This window comes from Orcinus orca, chromosome 12 (assembly GCF_937001465.1).
Source record: "Orcinus orca chromosome 12, mOrcOrc1.1, whole genome shotgun sequence".
NCBI lineage: Eukaryota > Metazoa > Chordata > Mammalia > Artiodactyla > Delphinidae > Orcinus > Orcinus orca.
The window spans coordinates 42,890,617-42,905,506 of record NC_064570.1 but is presented as its reverse complement, the minus strand read 5'-3'; the positions used below and the strand labels follow the sequence as shown (position 1 = coordinate 42,905,506).

Below are 14,890 nucleotides of genomic sequence, written 5' to 3'. Positions count from 1 at the left end.
ATAACAAATTATTTATAACACTGTTACAATCCATGTTTCATATTTCCATTGATTCATCACAGAGATGTTTTTTTCCCCATTGTTGCACAAAAGTTTGAAGTGAAAATGACAGTGACTTGGGCTTCTCATACCTCATGAGGAAAATAACTTTCAAAGGGTCAGATGCTTCGTACATATTCCTATGCATGACATCAACGTATTTCCCACACATAATGTTATACTCTTTTCTCCATTCAATAGATGTACTACAAAGAAAACCCACCATTTTCTTATTCAGTTGACCACATTCAAATTGAACCAAGCAGTCTGCAGATAAATACGCTTGATATACTTAGAGCCAATGTCTACATTTACAAATTTAAGTGCCTGCAGTTAAATGCCTGCAATTATAATTTTTTTTTTTTTTTTGGTTTTTGAAACCTAATGTTTTAGAGGTTTGAGGGGGGTTAGCAGTAGGCAATTATCCTGTCTTTTTCAAGCTTAGAGCCAGAAATATGACCATAAGTAGAATTAGTTACCATTAAAGGAGGATTAAACACATTAAGATATTACTTAATCAGGAAAAAATCAGGAAAGGAAGATGCAGACCAAGAAGTTGCAGTTCTTACTTGTGGTTTATTTCAATTCTACTTTAGTCTCTTTTTTCCCCTTCAAAAAACTACATTAATGCAGAGCTGGTTCCTGTTCTTGCTCTAGGTATCATTATTATGGGATTGGCATAAAAGAGAGCAGTGCATATTACCACTCCGTTTATTCTGGAAAAGGCCTGACAAGGTAGAGTTCGACTATCTTCAAGATAAGTTCTGTATGTCTTTAAATATGTATAATATTTATTGAATAAAATGACTTACTAATTTTGCTTATTGAGATATTTTCCTTTAAGCATCAAACCTTAATTTTAACTTTGTATGGACATTTACAATGAATGGGCAATTAATATACTTTGCAATCATTAATAAGAAATTAATGGTGAACCAGGGATCCCAGAGAGATGTAAAAGAGAAATCAGGGAAGCAGAATTGCTTTCAAATTAGTATTTACTTATAAGGCTGAATCTGTTTTCAAGCTAGATTCAACAAAATAAAGGCAGAAAATTTAATTTTTTTTTCTAAGAGATAACCTGTTTTAAGGATCTATGTGCTTGGCCAGTAACTTACAAAGATGAAAAGTTTATTATAATCATCTCTAATCACATATATTTTGATATACCAGCTTACCTTAGTAAGATAAAGCTACTGACCTAAGCTACTGAGTCTCTGTGAAAGAAAAAACACAAATGAATATAAAGAACCTATAGCCGGGCTTCCCTGGTGGCGCAGTGGTTGAGAGTCCGCCTGCCGATGCAGGGGACACGGGTTCGTGCCCCGGTCCAGGAAGATCCTACATGCCGCGGAGTGGCTGGGCCTGTGAGCCATGGCCACTGAGCCTGCGCGTCCGGAGACTGTGCTCCGCAACGGGAGAGGCCACAACAGTGAGAGGCCCGTGTACCGCAAAAAAAAAAAAAAAAAAAAAAAAAAGAACATATTGCTCTAATCTGTCATCAACTATCAGGCAGAGGTTATTAACAAGTAAGGGGACATCTAATGAAACTAGTGATAATATGCAATTATTATTTTTTAAAATACTGGAGCTCCAAATGATTAAATCTGCATCTGAGATTGCTTTATGGCACGATTCCCCAAGAACTGCTCTCAAAAGAATGAATTAGTTTTAAAAGTAAGGTATCTTGTGGAAAAAAAAATAATTTTAGTCACCCGAGTCATACAAAGATGAACTCAGATATTACAAACAATATAACGGCAGCTTACTAACCACTACTCACTGTGAAGTGAAAATACAGGCCAGAATGCACAAATATTTAATATCAAGTGTGCTTTGATTGCCTCAGATCTTACCTGACTTCCCTAAGTATCCTTTATTTAACTTTCCCGTAATAGACTTATTTTGTTAGTAAGTTGAGAAAGATGCTTGGGTCCCTTTGAAAATCAAACAAATTTCTCCAGATTTATTTCACTGATCGTGATATAAAGTTACTACTTTTGTAGGTCCTCTGCATTTCCTTGATAGATATAACTGTATATGTATTTTTAACTAATGAAAAATGTTCTGATTTTTAAGGTTTTCTGGAAGCAAGCTGAAGAATGAGGTAAGAACTAGTTTCATTTCTATTTTACATCTGTTATGTATTACAAGTTTAACAATAGGAGTTATTCATCCTTATTGGCAAATATAGAAATAAATGTTGTTTATTGAGTCCCTTGAATGGCTGAGGACTTTAGACAGAGCTAAGTTAGATTTGGGGCAACTAATGATTCTTTACATGGACCTACTGAACCACCTGCAAGTACCCTAGGAGGGGTAATTTTTCAATTACCCTTACCTAATATCAGATACTGAAAAGATTATTTAAAAAAAGACCACTATTGATCCAAGAAATTGTTATTTAAATATAAACAGAAAGCCTACAGCTGAGGATATGGAAAGAATTAATATTTGGCATATACCTATCTAGACAAAACGTTTGATAGTTATCAAGAAACCCCCCCAAAAAAAAATAAATTAAAAAAAAAAAAAAAAAAAGAAACCCAAATGTTATGCTTGATTGTTTCAGTGTGTGTGTGTGTGTGTGTGTGTGTGTGTGTGTGTGTGTGTGTGTGCGCGCATTAGTCAGTTTACTGATCTCTTCTGCACTGGGGGTGGAGATGGGGATGGCAGGGGTGGGAGCTAAGGAGAAAGGGTCCACCACGTGCACAGCACACACTTTCTGCCTAGACTACCCTCCTCCTTCTTACTCCCAGCCAAAGAACAGATCAGCAAACTGACTTTATCGAAATGAGTTAAACTACCATTAGGGCCTGCATGGCTAATTAGGCACATGATAAGGCCTTCATTATCCTCAAGTTCACTAATCATTAGAGGAGGTGCCACAGAACTGAGGGCACATGATAATGTGTTGTGTGGTAAATTTGGACCTGACGTAAATTGTAACTCCATTAGTTTGGTGAAATGATGCAGGCATATTAAGAAATAATATAAAGCCCCCAACCCTCTGAAATGACCAATTTCTTTCCACCAGTGCTTTTAATACAGTTAATGGCTAATTACATAATAAAATCCTCCAGATTGCTCTTTTTATCAATGAAATAATAGCTCTTTATTAGATAAACGGTTGTGAAAGTGCAAAAATATTGACTTAGAAATACACTTCAGTTGACTGAAGTTTATGTCAATAGGGAATTTAAGTCATTTTCTCTCAGGTGTTCTTTCTGCCACTTTGAAGAGACTGGTGGTACCAGCGGTCCATTAGCTGGTACAGCATGCAGATGGCAAGCCTCACTTTATCGAATAAAAGAAAAATCTCTCTCAAGTCTACTGCTTCCTCCTTAGAAGAGCACAATCAAAACTCATGTGTAGGTTTTGTTAATAAAGTAAAACTAAAATATTTTGTTTAGGCTATAAAACCTATTTTTCTAAAGCTACCGGAAGCAAAAATAGAGTATCATTATTGTGATGATTATATAAATGAGCACAGTTAAGGGCTTTCTAAAGGCTCAAAAATACTCTAAATACTTTTTTAAAATTATGATAAAATATTTGTTTAACAAAGTTGAAATTTTAAAAAAACTATTTTGTACTTAGAGTGACCAGCCATCAGTTTGCTCAGGGTGTGAGACTGTCAGTGCAAACCTTCATATCCTTCAGGTCATTTGAACGTTAAGAACGGTGAGGTGGGGAAAATGGGTGATAATATTGCCAATTTACAGCTAAGGAAACTGAGGCTGAGATATATTTGTTTTCTTAAAAATTCACAATAAAGTTCTATTTTTTTAACCCATGGTTGAAATGTTAATCAATAAATATGTGGTGATACAGGTATGAGGGGGCAAAATAGTGAATGGTTAGATTTGATCCTTTACAGTGTAGCAGAAAAACCTATCTTGAGCACATAATCATAACTAATTATAAAGGGTGTCTTGAGAGTTAACCTGGTTTGAGTGGTTAAGGACACTTCCTGCAGGAAGTGACATTTAAAGAAAGAACTGAGAATAAGAAGGAGTTTGGAGGAGGAGTAGGGGCCGAGGGAAGAAGAGTCCAGACAGATGGAACCGCATAGATTAGGGTTTCTCAGCCTTGGTACCACTGACATTTTAGGCCAGATAATTCTGTGTAGTGGGAGATGTACTGTGCATTGTAGGATATTTAGCAACATCACAGTGTCTCTGGTTTCTATCCACTAGAATCCAATAGCCTTCCCTCCCCCTCATTGTGAAAGCCAAAAATGTCTCTGACGTTGCCAGATATCAAACACTGGCATACGGGCAAGCAAACAAGAGGAGCATCATGTTAGAGATGTGTGGACAGTCTGGATAAGAAAATACCTGAATGAGGATAATAGCCCTAGGGATGGAGAGAAGTGACTGCTTTTAGCTAGGAAACACTGGAAGAGAAGCAGGTAGAAAGAATAGAAAGATAAAGGGTTCAGTTTGGAACTTGCCATATTTGATGTGCTTGTAAAACATCCAGTGTAGACTTGAAGTGAGCAGGTGGATATATGCGACTGGACAAGAGGATTTAGGGATTTGGTTTGATGGTGATTGAAGTCAGGGTAATGAATAAAAATGTCTAGGAAAAAATAAATAAATAAGAAGAGAAGACATTACGAGAAAAGTGTTGTGAAAAGTGGGAAAGAAAAATAGGGTCAGCAAGATAACTGAAGAGAATCCAGAGAGGTACGAGGAAGGAGAATACAGTGGCACAGAAGCCAAGAGAAAAGAGTGCTTCCAACAGGAGGGAATGGTTGCTACTATCAAATGGTGCTAAAAGGTCATCAAGATAAGAACTGGAAAAGATCTATTAAATTAGTTAAGTGGAGATAATTAATGACTGCAGCAAGAACATTATCAGGGGAGAACCGGGGTTTGGTTTGTGAAACGAATGGGCAGTGGCATTGAACATAGAAAATTTAGTCAAGTCAAGGGTGATAGTTGGAGGAGAGCTTGACATTTAGTTTTTTAGTTTTTGTTTTTATAAATTTATTTATTTTGGGCTGCATTGGGTCTTTGTTGCTGTGTGCGGGCTTTCTCTAATTGCGGCGAGCAGGGTTTAGTCTTCGTTGCGGTGCGCGGGCTTCTCATTGCAGTGGCTTCTCTTGTTGCGGCACGCATGCTTCAGTAGTTGCAGAATGCAGGCTCAGTAGTTGTGGCTCGTGGGCTCTAGAGCGCAGGCTCAGTAGTTGTGGCTCACGGGCTTAGTTGCCCCGCAGCATGCGGGATCTTCCCGTACCCGGGCTCGAACCCCTGTCTCCTGCATTGGCAGGCGGATTCTTAACCACTGCGCCACCAGGGAAGCCTGACATTTAGTTTTGAAGGAAGATTAGACTATGATTCTAATGTTGGTAAAACAGATTCAGTAAAGAGTAGAGACCAAAGATATGAAAGAGAGGGGAAAGTTGAGAGTACAGGGTTACTGAAGGCGTGGGCAGGGAAGAGCTTCCGAGTGGAGAAAGTGGCCCTGAAGAGAAGGAACACTTACTCCATTAAAACTGGAAAAAGAAATGGGTTAGTTCAGATGCAAGTGGATTTGTGGCAGGAAATTGAGATAGTTTGGTGGTTTTGGATTTCTCTCTGAGGTATCAGCAGTCAGTTAGGTCATTTTCTGTGAGTGAAATCTTGGTAAGGAGTAGTAGGAGTTTGAAGAACTTAAAAAAAGTCCCAGCTCTTCTCAGGATTCCCAGAGAGAATGTAGCCCTAATGCCCCAAGGCATCCATTGTATGTAGGGAATGGGCTGTTGTATGCATCTGGAATGGTACTAGCTAAGTGCTATCCTTGGGAGAACTGAGAAAATGGTCACTCAAATCCTTTTCTAGGGCTTTCCTGGTGGCGCAGTGGTTGAGAGTCCGCCGCCGGGGCAGGGGACGCGGGTTCGTGCTCCGGTCTGGGAGGATCCCGCAGGCCGCGGAGCAGCTGGGCCTGCGCGTCCGGAGCCTGTGCTCCGCGACGGGAGGGGCCACAGCAGTGAGAGGCCCGCGTACCGCGGGGAAAAAAAAAAAAAAATCCTTTTCTACAGAACTTACTTTTCTCACAGATTCCCTATTGAGAGAGGTGGGAACAGTCTCTGTGGAAGACAAGAAAGGTAGAACATTATAAAATGTAAATGGCAGGAACCAGCAGAAATGAAAGATATTTGGGAGTAATCAAAACAGGAGAAGCATACTACCTATCTGAAAAAAAAATACAGGCATAAAAGAAAATTTTAAATGAAAGGACGTACCACATGTCTGGATAGGAATGCTAGATACTATAAATATGTCAATTCTTCCTTAAATTGATTTAGACATTTAATACTCTATTAAAATTTTGAGTGGGCAGGTTTTTTTGGAAATTAATTTGATCTAGAAGGATATATAGGAAGTAATAGTTGAGAGAAGTATAAACAAGAAGAGTCAAAAGGGACTCGTCTGGCAGATATCAAAATATTATGACACTATGATACTGACTCAAATGTAGGTAGAACAAATCTACAGCAGAAATTAGTTACCTGAAAAAGGGCCATAGTGTGTGTAATAATTTAGTGTGTGATCAAGGAGACATTACAACCAATGAAGGAAGAAATATTTTTCAGTGAATTGTCATAAGTCCTTTATGAAGGAAGATAGAGTACCAACTAAATAAATAAAATTCTTCAGGGCATAATGTTAGAAAAATATTTTTTGGAAAAATATTTCTATACCTCATACCTTTATCAAGTTCATATAAATTATTAAATACAAAAATAATAATTAGAAGGAAACATGTATCTACCTCATTTCTGGGGGGCGGGGGCCTCAGGGAAAGAATTTCTACCATGAAAACAATTTAAGAAATTTCAAAGGAAAAAAATCAAAATGGAAATTGAAAACTCCTTTAAATCAAAGCATCATATACAAAATCTGAAGTCAGAAGAAAGACAGTAGGAAGATATTATTCCATTGTCACATGCAAATATGACAATGGGATAATATCTTTACTATATGAAGAAATCCTATCAATTTAAAAAAATATGAAGACCTCAATAAATAGTAAAAAAAAGAGATATGAATAGACAATACGCATAAGGAAGAAAAGGCCAATAAATGCATGAAAAATGAACTACCAAATAAATTAAAATTTTAAATAATAAAATTATCAAATATTAAGAAATTACTATGAAGCTGGTGAAAGTATGGTGAGATAAGTTCTTTCATACCCTGCTGGTGAAGACAGAACAAACTTTCTGGAAAATAACTGCAAGATCTGTGTTCAAGTCTTTTAAAGTGTTCATCCTCTTTCTCCCACTAATTTCACTTTTGTATGGGTCACATATAAAGAAATAATAGAAAATGCAGAAAAAATATTATGGACAAAATTGTTATTGACTACAGTGAAAAACTGTGTTCAATCTAAATGACTAATAATAAAAATGATTACATAAAAACTGATAGCTAGTGGGAAGCAGCCGCATAGCACAGGGAGATCAGCTCGGTGCTTTGTGACCACCTAGGGGGGTGGGATGGGGAGGGTGGGAGGGAGGGAGATGGAAGAGGGAAGAGATATGGGAATATATGTATATGTATAACTGATTCACTTTGTTATAAAGCAGAAACTAACACACTATTGTAAAGCAATTATACTCCAATAAAGATGTTAAACAAAAAACTCCACCAAAAGCTGGTATATCCATACAAGGAAATATTATTCAGCAATAAAAAGAAATAAAATCTTTTTACAAAAAAAAACGATTACATAATTTATAAGACTTTTATGGGACTGAATATTATATCATTTATTAAAGGGCTCTTTTAATGACATGGAGAAATGTTAATTAGGAAGAAAAACAGGATGCAAAAACAAATATATGTTTATATGGCTTCAAAAATATGTAAAATGTGTAAAATAAAACTGGATGATAGAGGATTAATATCTATAAATACTATGCTATGCAGTATGGTAGCCACTAGCCACACTTGGCTGTTAATTACGTAAAATAAAATATTGAGTTTCTCTGCACATTATTTACATTTCAAGTGCTGGCTAGTAAATACTGTATTTGAACAGTGCAGATAATAGAACATTTTAAAAAATAGAACATTTTCATCATTACAGAAATTTCTATCAGATGGCACCGTTTTAGAATATGTGATCAACTTAGTAATAAAAAGATAACCCAATAGAAATGTAGCAAAGTATATGAATAGGCAATTCACACAAGATGGAAAAGAATGGTTGATAAATAGTGTTGGTGCTCGTGGTGCCCATTCTGACTGACCAGGTTCTATAACATATATTCAATAAATATTTTGAATACTATCCCTGCCAATAAACATATCTAATTTTTAATCAGAGAAATGCAAATTAGAACCTAAAAGTAATTATTTTACCATTACTGGAATAACAGCAATTAAAAAGTATCAAAATATGCGTTTTGAATATTGTTAAGAATGTGGAACAGAGGGACTCTCATGAATGGTAGGAGGGGCAATATCTAGAAAAGTTGAAAGTTCACGCACGTTATGACTGCATTCCTAGAGAAAACTTTACACCGTGCACAAGGAGGCATGTATGAGGATGTTCATTGCAGTACTGTTTATAATTTCAGAATACCAAAAAATGAAAGTCTATTATGATATAGTGGGAAAATAAATTTTTATATATTCAATACAGGAAAATACTGTACTGCTTTGGAAATGAGTGAATTGTAGCTATAAGAATCAAATTAGGTTCATCTCAAATACCTAAAGTTGTATGAAAAAAGCTCATTGAATGTAGAAAGATACATACTGCATGGTACCAGTTTTAAAGCAATAGTATATGTTATTTAAGAATATTTACGTATGAGGTAAATTTTTAAAGGTTTGAATAATAATGATATAAACCAAATCCTGAACATTAATTATTCCTTATGGGGAGGGAAGGGAATAAGATTAGGGAGGGCTACAGAGGTTGCTTTAATATTTCAAATGTCTAATATATTGGGGCTTCCCTGGTGGCACAGTGGTTGAGAGTCTGCCTGCCGATGCAGGGGACACGGATTCGTGCCCCGGTTTGGGAAGATCTCAAGTGCCGCGGAGCGGCTGGGCCCGTGGGCCATGGCAGCTGAGCCTGCGCGTCCGGAGCCTGGCTCCGCGGCGGGAGAGGCCACAGCACTGAGAGGCTCGCATACCGCAAAAAAAAAAAAAAAAAAAAAAGTCTAATATATTAATTGGAATGGTAAGTGCATGAGTATTTACTACTTTTTACCTATACCTTTTTTAAAGTTTTAAATAGTTCATAATATAAAAGCAAACAAAATCAACAGCAACAAAAGCAAAACAAAACATGCGGAGGAAATTAAGAGTAATTATCAGTCAGTGGTATGAATTTTGATTGTTTTAAATTTTTTATTCATAAATGTAGTGGTTCAGATTTCAAAAATGTCTTAGAGAAAGTCTCAGAATACTTTAATTCCCAGGAATAAAAAAAAACAAATGAAACCTAGTTTTAATACTTTGTCCTGGTCAAAGGAAGCCTTTCTTTTCCTGTGAATCTTTTAAGTAGCTCTAGTAATGAAGTTGCCATTATTTCCTAGGGAATAAGTCCCTTGATTTCATACATTTCAACCAGGAAGTTTCCCTGATAGCTTGAGTTTCCTTCTCCTTAACATCAACCATTCATGGCCAGTTTAACAACTTTGTACCAAGATAAACAGCAAATCCTCCCTCCTTGGTATATGCTTTTCAAATATTTGTAGACTGTTATCATGCTCTCTTTTAGTCATCACTTAGCCAAACTGTGCAGCTTAAATCCTTTAATCTTTCCTCATAAATCAGACCCTCTTGTCTTCTAATCATATGTTTCTTTTCTGTAGGTTCCTTCTTGTTTTCTTTTGGAAATAAGATTCTTAATAGTTCAACCAAGAGTAGTGAAGTCATCAGTTGAGAGAAAAAAAAAAACAAAACCCAGACCTCCATAGCTGGTCTAAGATCTGGCCCCTCTTTTAGTGTAATTAAAATAGAAAATCTACTAGTGGAATTAAAATGATCATATTCTAATTTTTCCCAGCTTATCAATCTCTCCTTTCTTTTTGTGTTACATGTTCTAGACAGAATATTATTATTTGATTTATACCATGTACGCATTTGTTAACATATCCAAATTTAATTTCTGAATTTTTTCTTTAGGCACTCTTGCCGCCTGTTGATATTCCACACGTGTTGCTAGCTTCTGTTGCACAAAACTATAATTTATCAACATGAGAGTTTTAAATAAGAATTAAAGACATATACTCTGTTCCTTAAGTGTGTTTCCATAGCACTCTAACATTTTTATTGGGTAATGCATTATTTGTAACACATGCATACCCACACACACAGAGTTTTTAAAATAAGCATAGGATGAAAACTCACGACCTACCTCATAGCTGAAGAGATAAGTTCTCTGTGTGCCCTCACCCCACTTCCCCCTCCCTACCAGAAATTACTGCGCTCCAGAATTTGGTGTTAATTACTCCTTTGTCTTTCCTTAAAGTTGATCACTTATGAATGTATATCATGAATATTAAACACTGTCGTGATGATTACACAACAATATGAATGTACTTAGTACCACTGAACTATATATTTAAAAATGATTAAAATAGTAAATATTATGTATCATTTATTATTGCCCAGTTTGTTATCACCAATATATTATTTATTATTTAGCCTACATAAAAATGGATTCATTTTTCCCTATGACTTTCTAGTTTCGTTCAACATTAGGTTTTGTAATTCATCAATGTTAATAGGTGTAGTTCTAGTACCTTTTTTGTACTGCTAATATTCCATGGTATGAAAATATCACAGCACATTTATTCATTCCAGTTTGGGAGAATTTTTTCCTTTTTGCCTGAAAAACATTATTACTCGGAATGTTGTCCAGGTGCACATGTGCAGGAGTAGAATTTCGGGTCTTAGGATATACGTACTCATGTTTAACTTTACTAGTTAATATCAAGTTGTTTTCCAAAATGGTTGTATCAGTTTATGTCTCTCCAGCTGTGTGTGAGCATTCCTTTTGCTCCGTATTCTCAGGAACACTTGGCATTGAATGACATTTGAGTTTTTGCCAGTCCAATAGGTGTAAAATGGTATCTGTGGTTTTCACTTGAAAATTGTTTTTGATAACTACATCAAAATTATGAGCTTGAATATCCTTTGGGATTTTTATCGGTCACTTCTATTCTATGAAACGTTTGTTCAGATCACATAATTTTTCTATTTAAAACTTTGGTTCAAATACTATATATTCTGGATACTAATATCCTGTAGGTTATGTGCTGTGAATTACTTCTCTCTGTTGGTGGCATGGCTCAACATTCTATAGTATCTTTTGATGAAGATCATTTTAAACCTTATGATTAGCATTTTTGTATCTTTTAAAAAAATCTGTGTATAATCTAGATCATAAAAATATTTTTCTATTTATTCTTTGAACACAAGTATTTATTTCAACCTGTAATTGATTTTTTGATTGTTTTTATTGTGGCAAAATATAATTAACATAAAATTTACTATCTTAATCATTTTAAGTACACATATAGTTCAGTGGTATTAAGTACATTCATATTATTGTGCAACCATCACCACCACCTATCTCCAGAACTTTTACTCTTGCAAAACTGAAAGGCTATACATATTAAAAAATAACTCCCCATCTCCCTTTCCCCTGGCCCTTGGAAACTAACATTCTATTTTTTGTCTCTATGATTATGACTACTCTAGGTACATCACATATGTGTAATCATACAGTATTTGTATTTCACTTGGCATAATGTCCTCAAGGTTCATCCATGTTGTAGCATATTTCAGAATTTCCTTCTTTTTTAAGCCTGAATGATATTCTATTGTACGTATATACAACATTTTGATTATCCATTCATCTCTCAGTGGATATTTGGATTGCTTCCATGGTTTAGCTGTTGTGAATAATGCTACTATGAACATGGGTGTACAAATATTTCTTTGAGACCCTGCTTTCAATTCTTTGGGAGATACACCCAGAAGAGGAATTACTGCATCATATAGTAATTATATTTTTTATTTTTTGAGGAACCATCATACTGTTTTACACAGCACTATACCATTTTACATTCCCACCAACAGTGTACAAGGGTTCCAGTTTCTCTACCTACTTGCTAACACTTGTTATGTTCTGGTTTTGGTTTTTTGTTTTTTTTTTAATACTAGCCATCCTAATGGGGATGAAGTGGTATCTCATTTTGATTTTGATTTTATTTTCCCTAATGATTGGTAATGTTGAACATCTTTCATGTGCTTATTGACTACTGGGATATCTTCTTTGGACAAATGTCTATTCAAGTCCTTTGTTCATTTTTGAATCAGGTTGGTTGGTTTTTTGTTAAGTTTTACAAGTTCTCTATATATTCTGAATATTAATCCCTTTTGAGATATTCAGTTTGTGAATTTTTTTCTCATTTCATAAATTGCCTTTTTACTCTGCTGATAGTGTCCTTTGACGCACAAACATTTGTAATTTTTAAGAAGTCCAATTTGTCTCATTTTGTTTTTATTGCCTGTGCCTTTGGTATCATATCCAAGAAATCTTTGCCAAGTCCAATGTTGTGAAGATTTTGCCCTGTTTGTTTCTGAGTTTCACATATTAAGTCTTATATCTGGGTCGTTGATCTATTTTGAGTTAATTTTTGTATGTGGTATTAGGTAAAGCTCTGTCTTTATTCTTTTATACATGGATGTTGAGTTTTACCAGCACCATTTGTTGAAAAGACTGTGCTTTCCCCATTGAATATTCTTGGCATCCTTGTCAAAATCTTTCGAGCATTTTTTGCAAGGGTTTATTTCTGAGCTCTCTATCCTAGTCCATTGATCTATATGCCTGTCTTTGTGTCAACACCACAGTTTTGATTGCTGTAGCTTTGTATCAATAGTAAGTTTTGAAATCAGGAAGTGTGACTCCTCCAACTTTGTCCTTTTTCAAGATTGTTTTTACTCCTTGGTGTATCTTGAGATTCCACATTAATTTTAGGATGGATTTTTCTATTTGTGCAAAAAACATCATTGGGATTTTGCATTGAGTCTATATAGATTGCTTTGGGTAGTATTGGCATCTTAACAATAAGTTTTTCCATTTGTGAACACAGGATGTCTTTTCATTTATGTTTTCTTTAATTTCTTTGAGCAATGTTTTGTAGTTTTCATTGTACAAGTCTTTCACCTCCTTGGTTAAGTTAATTTTTATCTATTTTTGATGCTATTGTAAATGGAATTGTTTTCTTACTTTCTTTTTACGATTGTTCATTGTTATATTATAGAAATGCAACTGATTTTTGTGTGTTGACTTTGTATCCTGCTACTTTGCTGAATTCATTTATCAGTTCTCACAGTTTGTGTGTGTGTGTGTATGTGTGTGTGTGTAATCTTTAAAGTTTCCTACATACAAGATCATATCATCTACAAACAGAGATCATTTTACTTCTTCCTTTCCAATTTGGATGTTTGTTTTTTTCTTACCTAATTTTTCTGGCTAGAACTTCTAGTTGAATAGAATTGGTGAAAATGAGCAGCTGTGCCTTATCCTTGTCTTAAAGGAAATGCTTTCAATCTTCCACCATTGAGTAGGATGTTTGCTGTGGGTTTTTAATATGTTGAGGTAGTTTCCTTCTATTCTTAGTTTGTTGAGTGTTTTTATTATGAAAGGGTGTCAAACTCTTTTTTTTTAAGGGTGTCCAACTTTGTCAAATGCATCAATTGAGATAATCATGTGTTTAATTTTTCTTCATTCTGTTGATGTGGTGTATTACATTGATTGATTTTTGTGTTCTGAACCATCTCTACATTACAGGAGTAAATCTCACTTGGTCATGTTATATAATCCTTTTAATACCCTGCTGAATTCGGTTTGCTAGTATTTTGCTGAGGATTTTTGTGTCAATGTTCATGAGATATTTTGGTCTGTAGTTTCCTTTTCTTGAAGTGTCTTTGTCTGACTTTGGTATCATGGTAATGCTGCCCTCATAGAATGAATTAAGAAGTGTTCCTTCCTCTTCAATTTTTTGGAAAACTGTAAGAAATATTGGTGTTATTTCTTCTTTATATGTTCGGTACAATTCACCAGTGAGGCCATCAGGTCCAGATCCATTCTTTTTTCAGGAGATTTTTGATTACTGATTCAATTTCCTTACTAGTTGTAGACTGATTCAGATATTCTGTTTCTTTGTGATTCAGTCTTGGTAGGATTTGTGTATCTATGAATATATCGACTTCATCTAAGTTATCCAATTTGTTGATGTACAATTCTTCATAGTACTCTTTTAAAATCCTTTTATTTCAGTAGACACGGTTATCTTTTATTTTTTGTCTTAGTCATTTGAGTCTTCTCTCTTCTTTTTTAAAGTCAGTCTGCCTATGGGTTTGTCAATTTCAATCTCTTTGAAGAACAAACTTTTGGTTTCATTGATGTTCTTTATTGTTTTTCTACTATTTCATCTATCTCTGCTCAAATTTTATTATTTCCTTCTCTCTACCCATTTGGGTTTAGTGTGTTCTTTTTCAAATTACTTAAGTTGTAAATGTAAGTTGTTGATTTGACATCTTTCTTATTTTTTCCCTTAGTACTACTTTTGCTGCATCCTGTAAGTTTTCTTGTGTCATGTTTCCATTTTCATTCATCTCTAAATATTTTTTAATTGCCTTTATGATTTTTCCTTTGATCTATTGGTTGTTTAAGAGTATGTTTAATTTTGTCAAATTTGTTAATTTTTCCAGTTTTCCTTCTGTCATCCCACTGTGATCAGAGAAGATACCTTGTATGATCTCTATCTTTTAAAATTTATTGAAATTTAATTTATGGCCAATATACATGGTGTCTCCTGGAAGAT

General features: G+C 35.0%; 1 protein-coding gene across 1 annotated transcript in view; it reads left to right on the top strand.

The window, feature by feature from the left end:
• Window positions 1–14,890, top strand: part of RFX6 (regulatory factor X6) — a 55,868-nt gene that overhangs the window by 16,527 nt on the left and 24,451 nt on the right. The window contains exons 5-6 of the mRNA XM_004264686.3: window positions 697–774; window positions 2,119–2,146. Of these exons, the coding sequence (XP_004264734.1) occupies window positions 697–774; window positions 2,119–2,146 (106 nt within the window). The remainder of the gene's footprint in view (window positions 1–696; window positions 775–2,118; window positions 2,147–14,890) is intronic.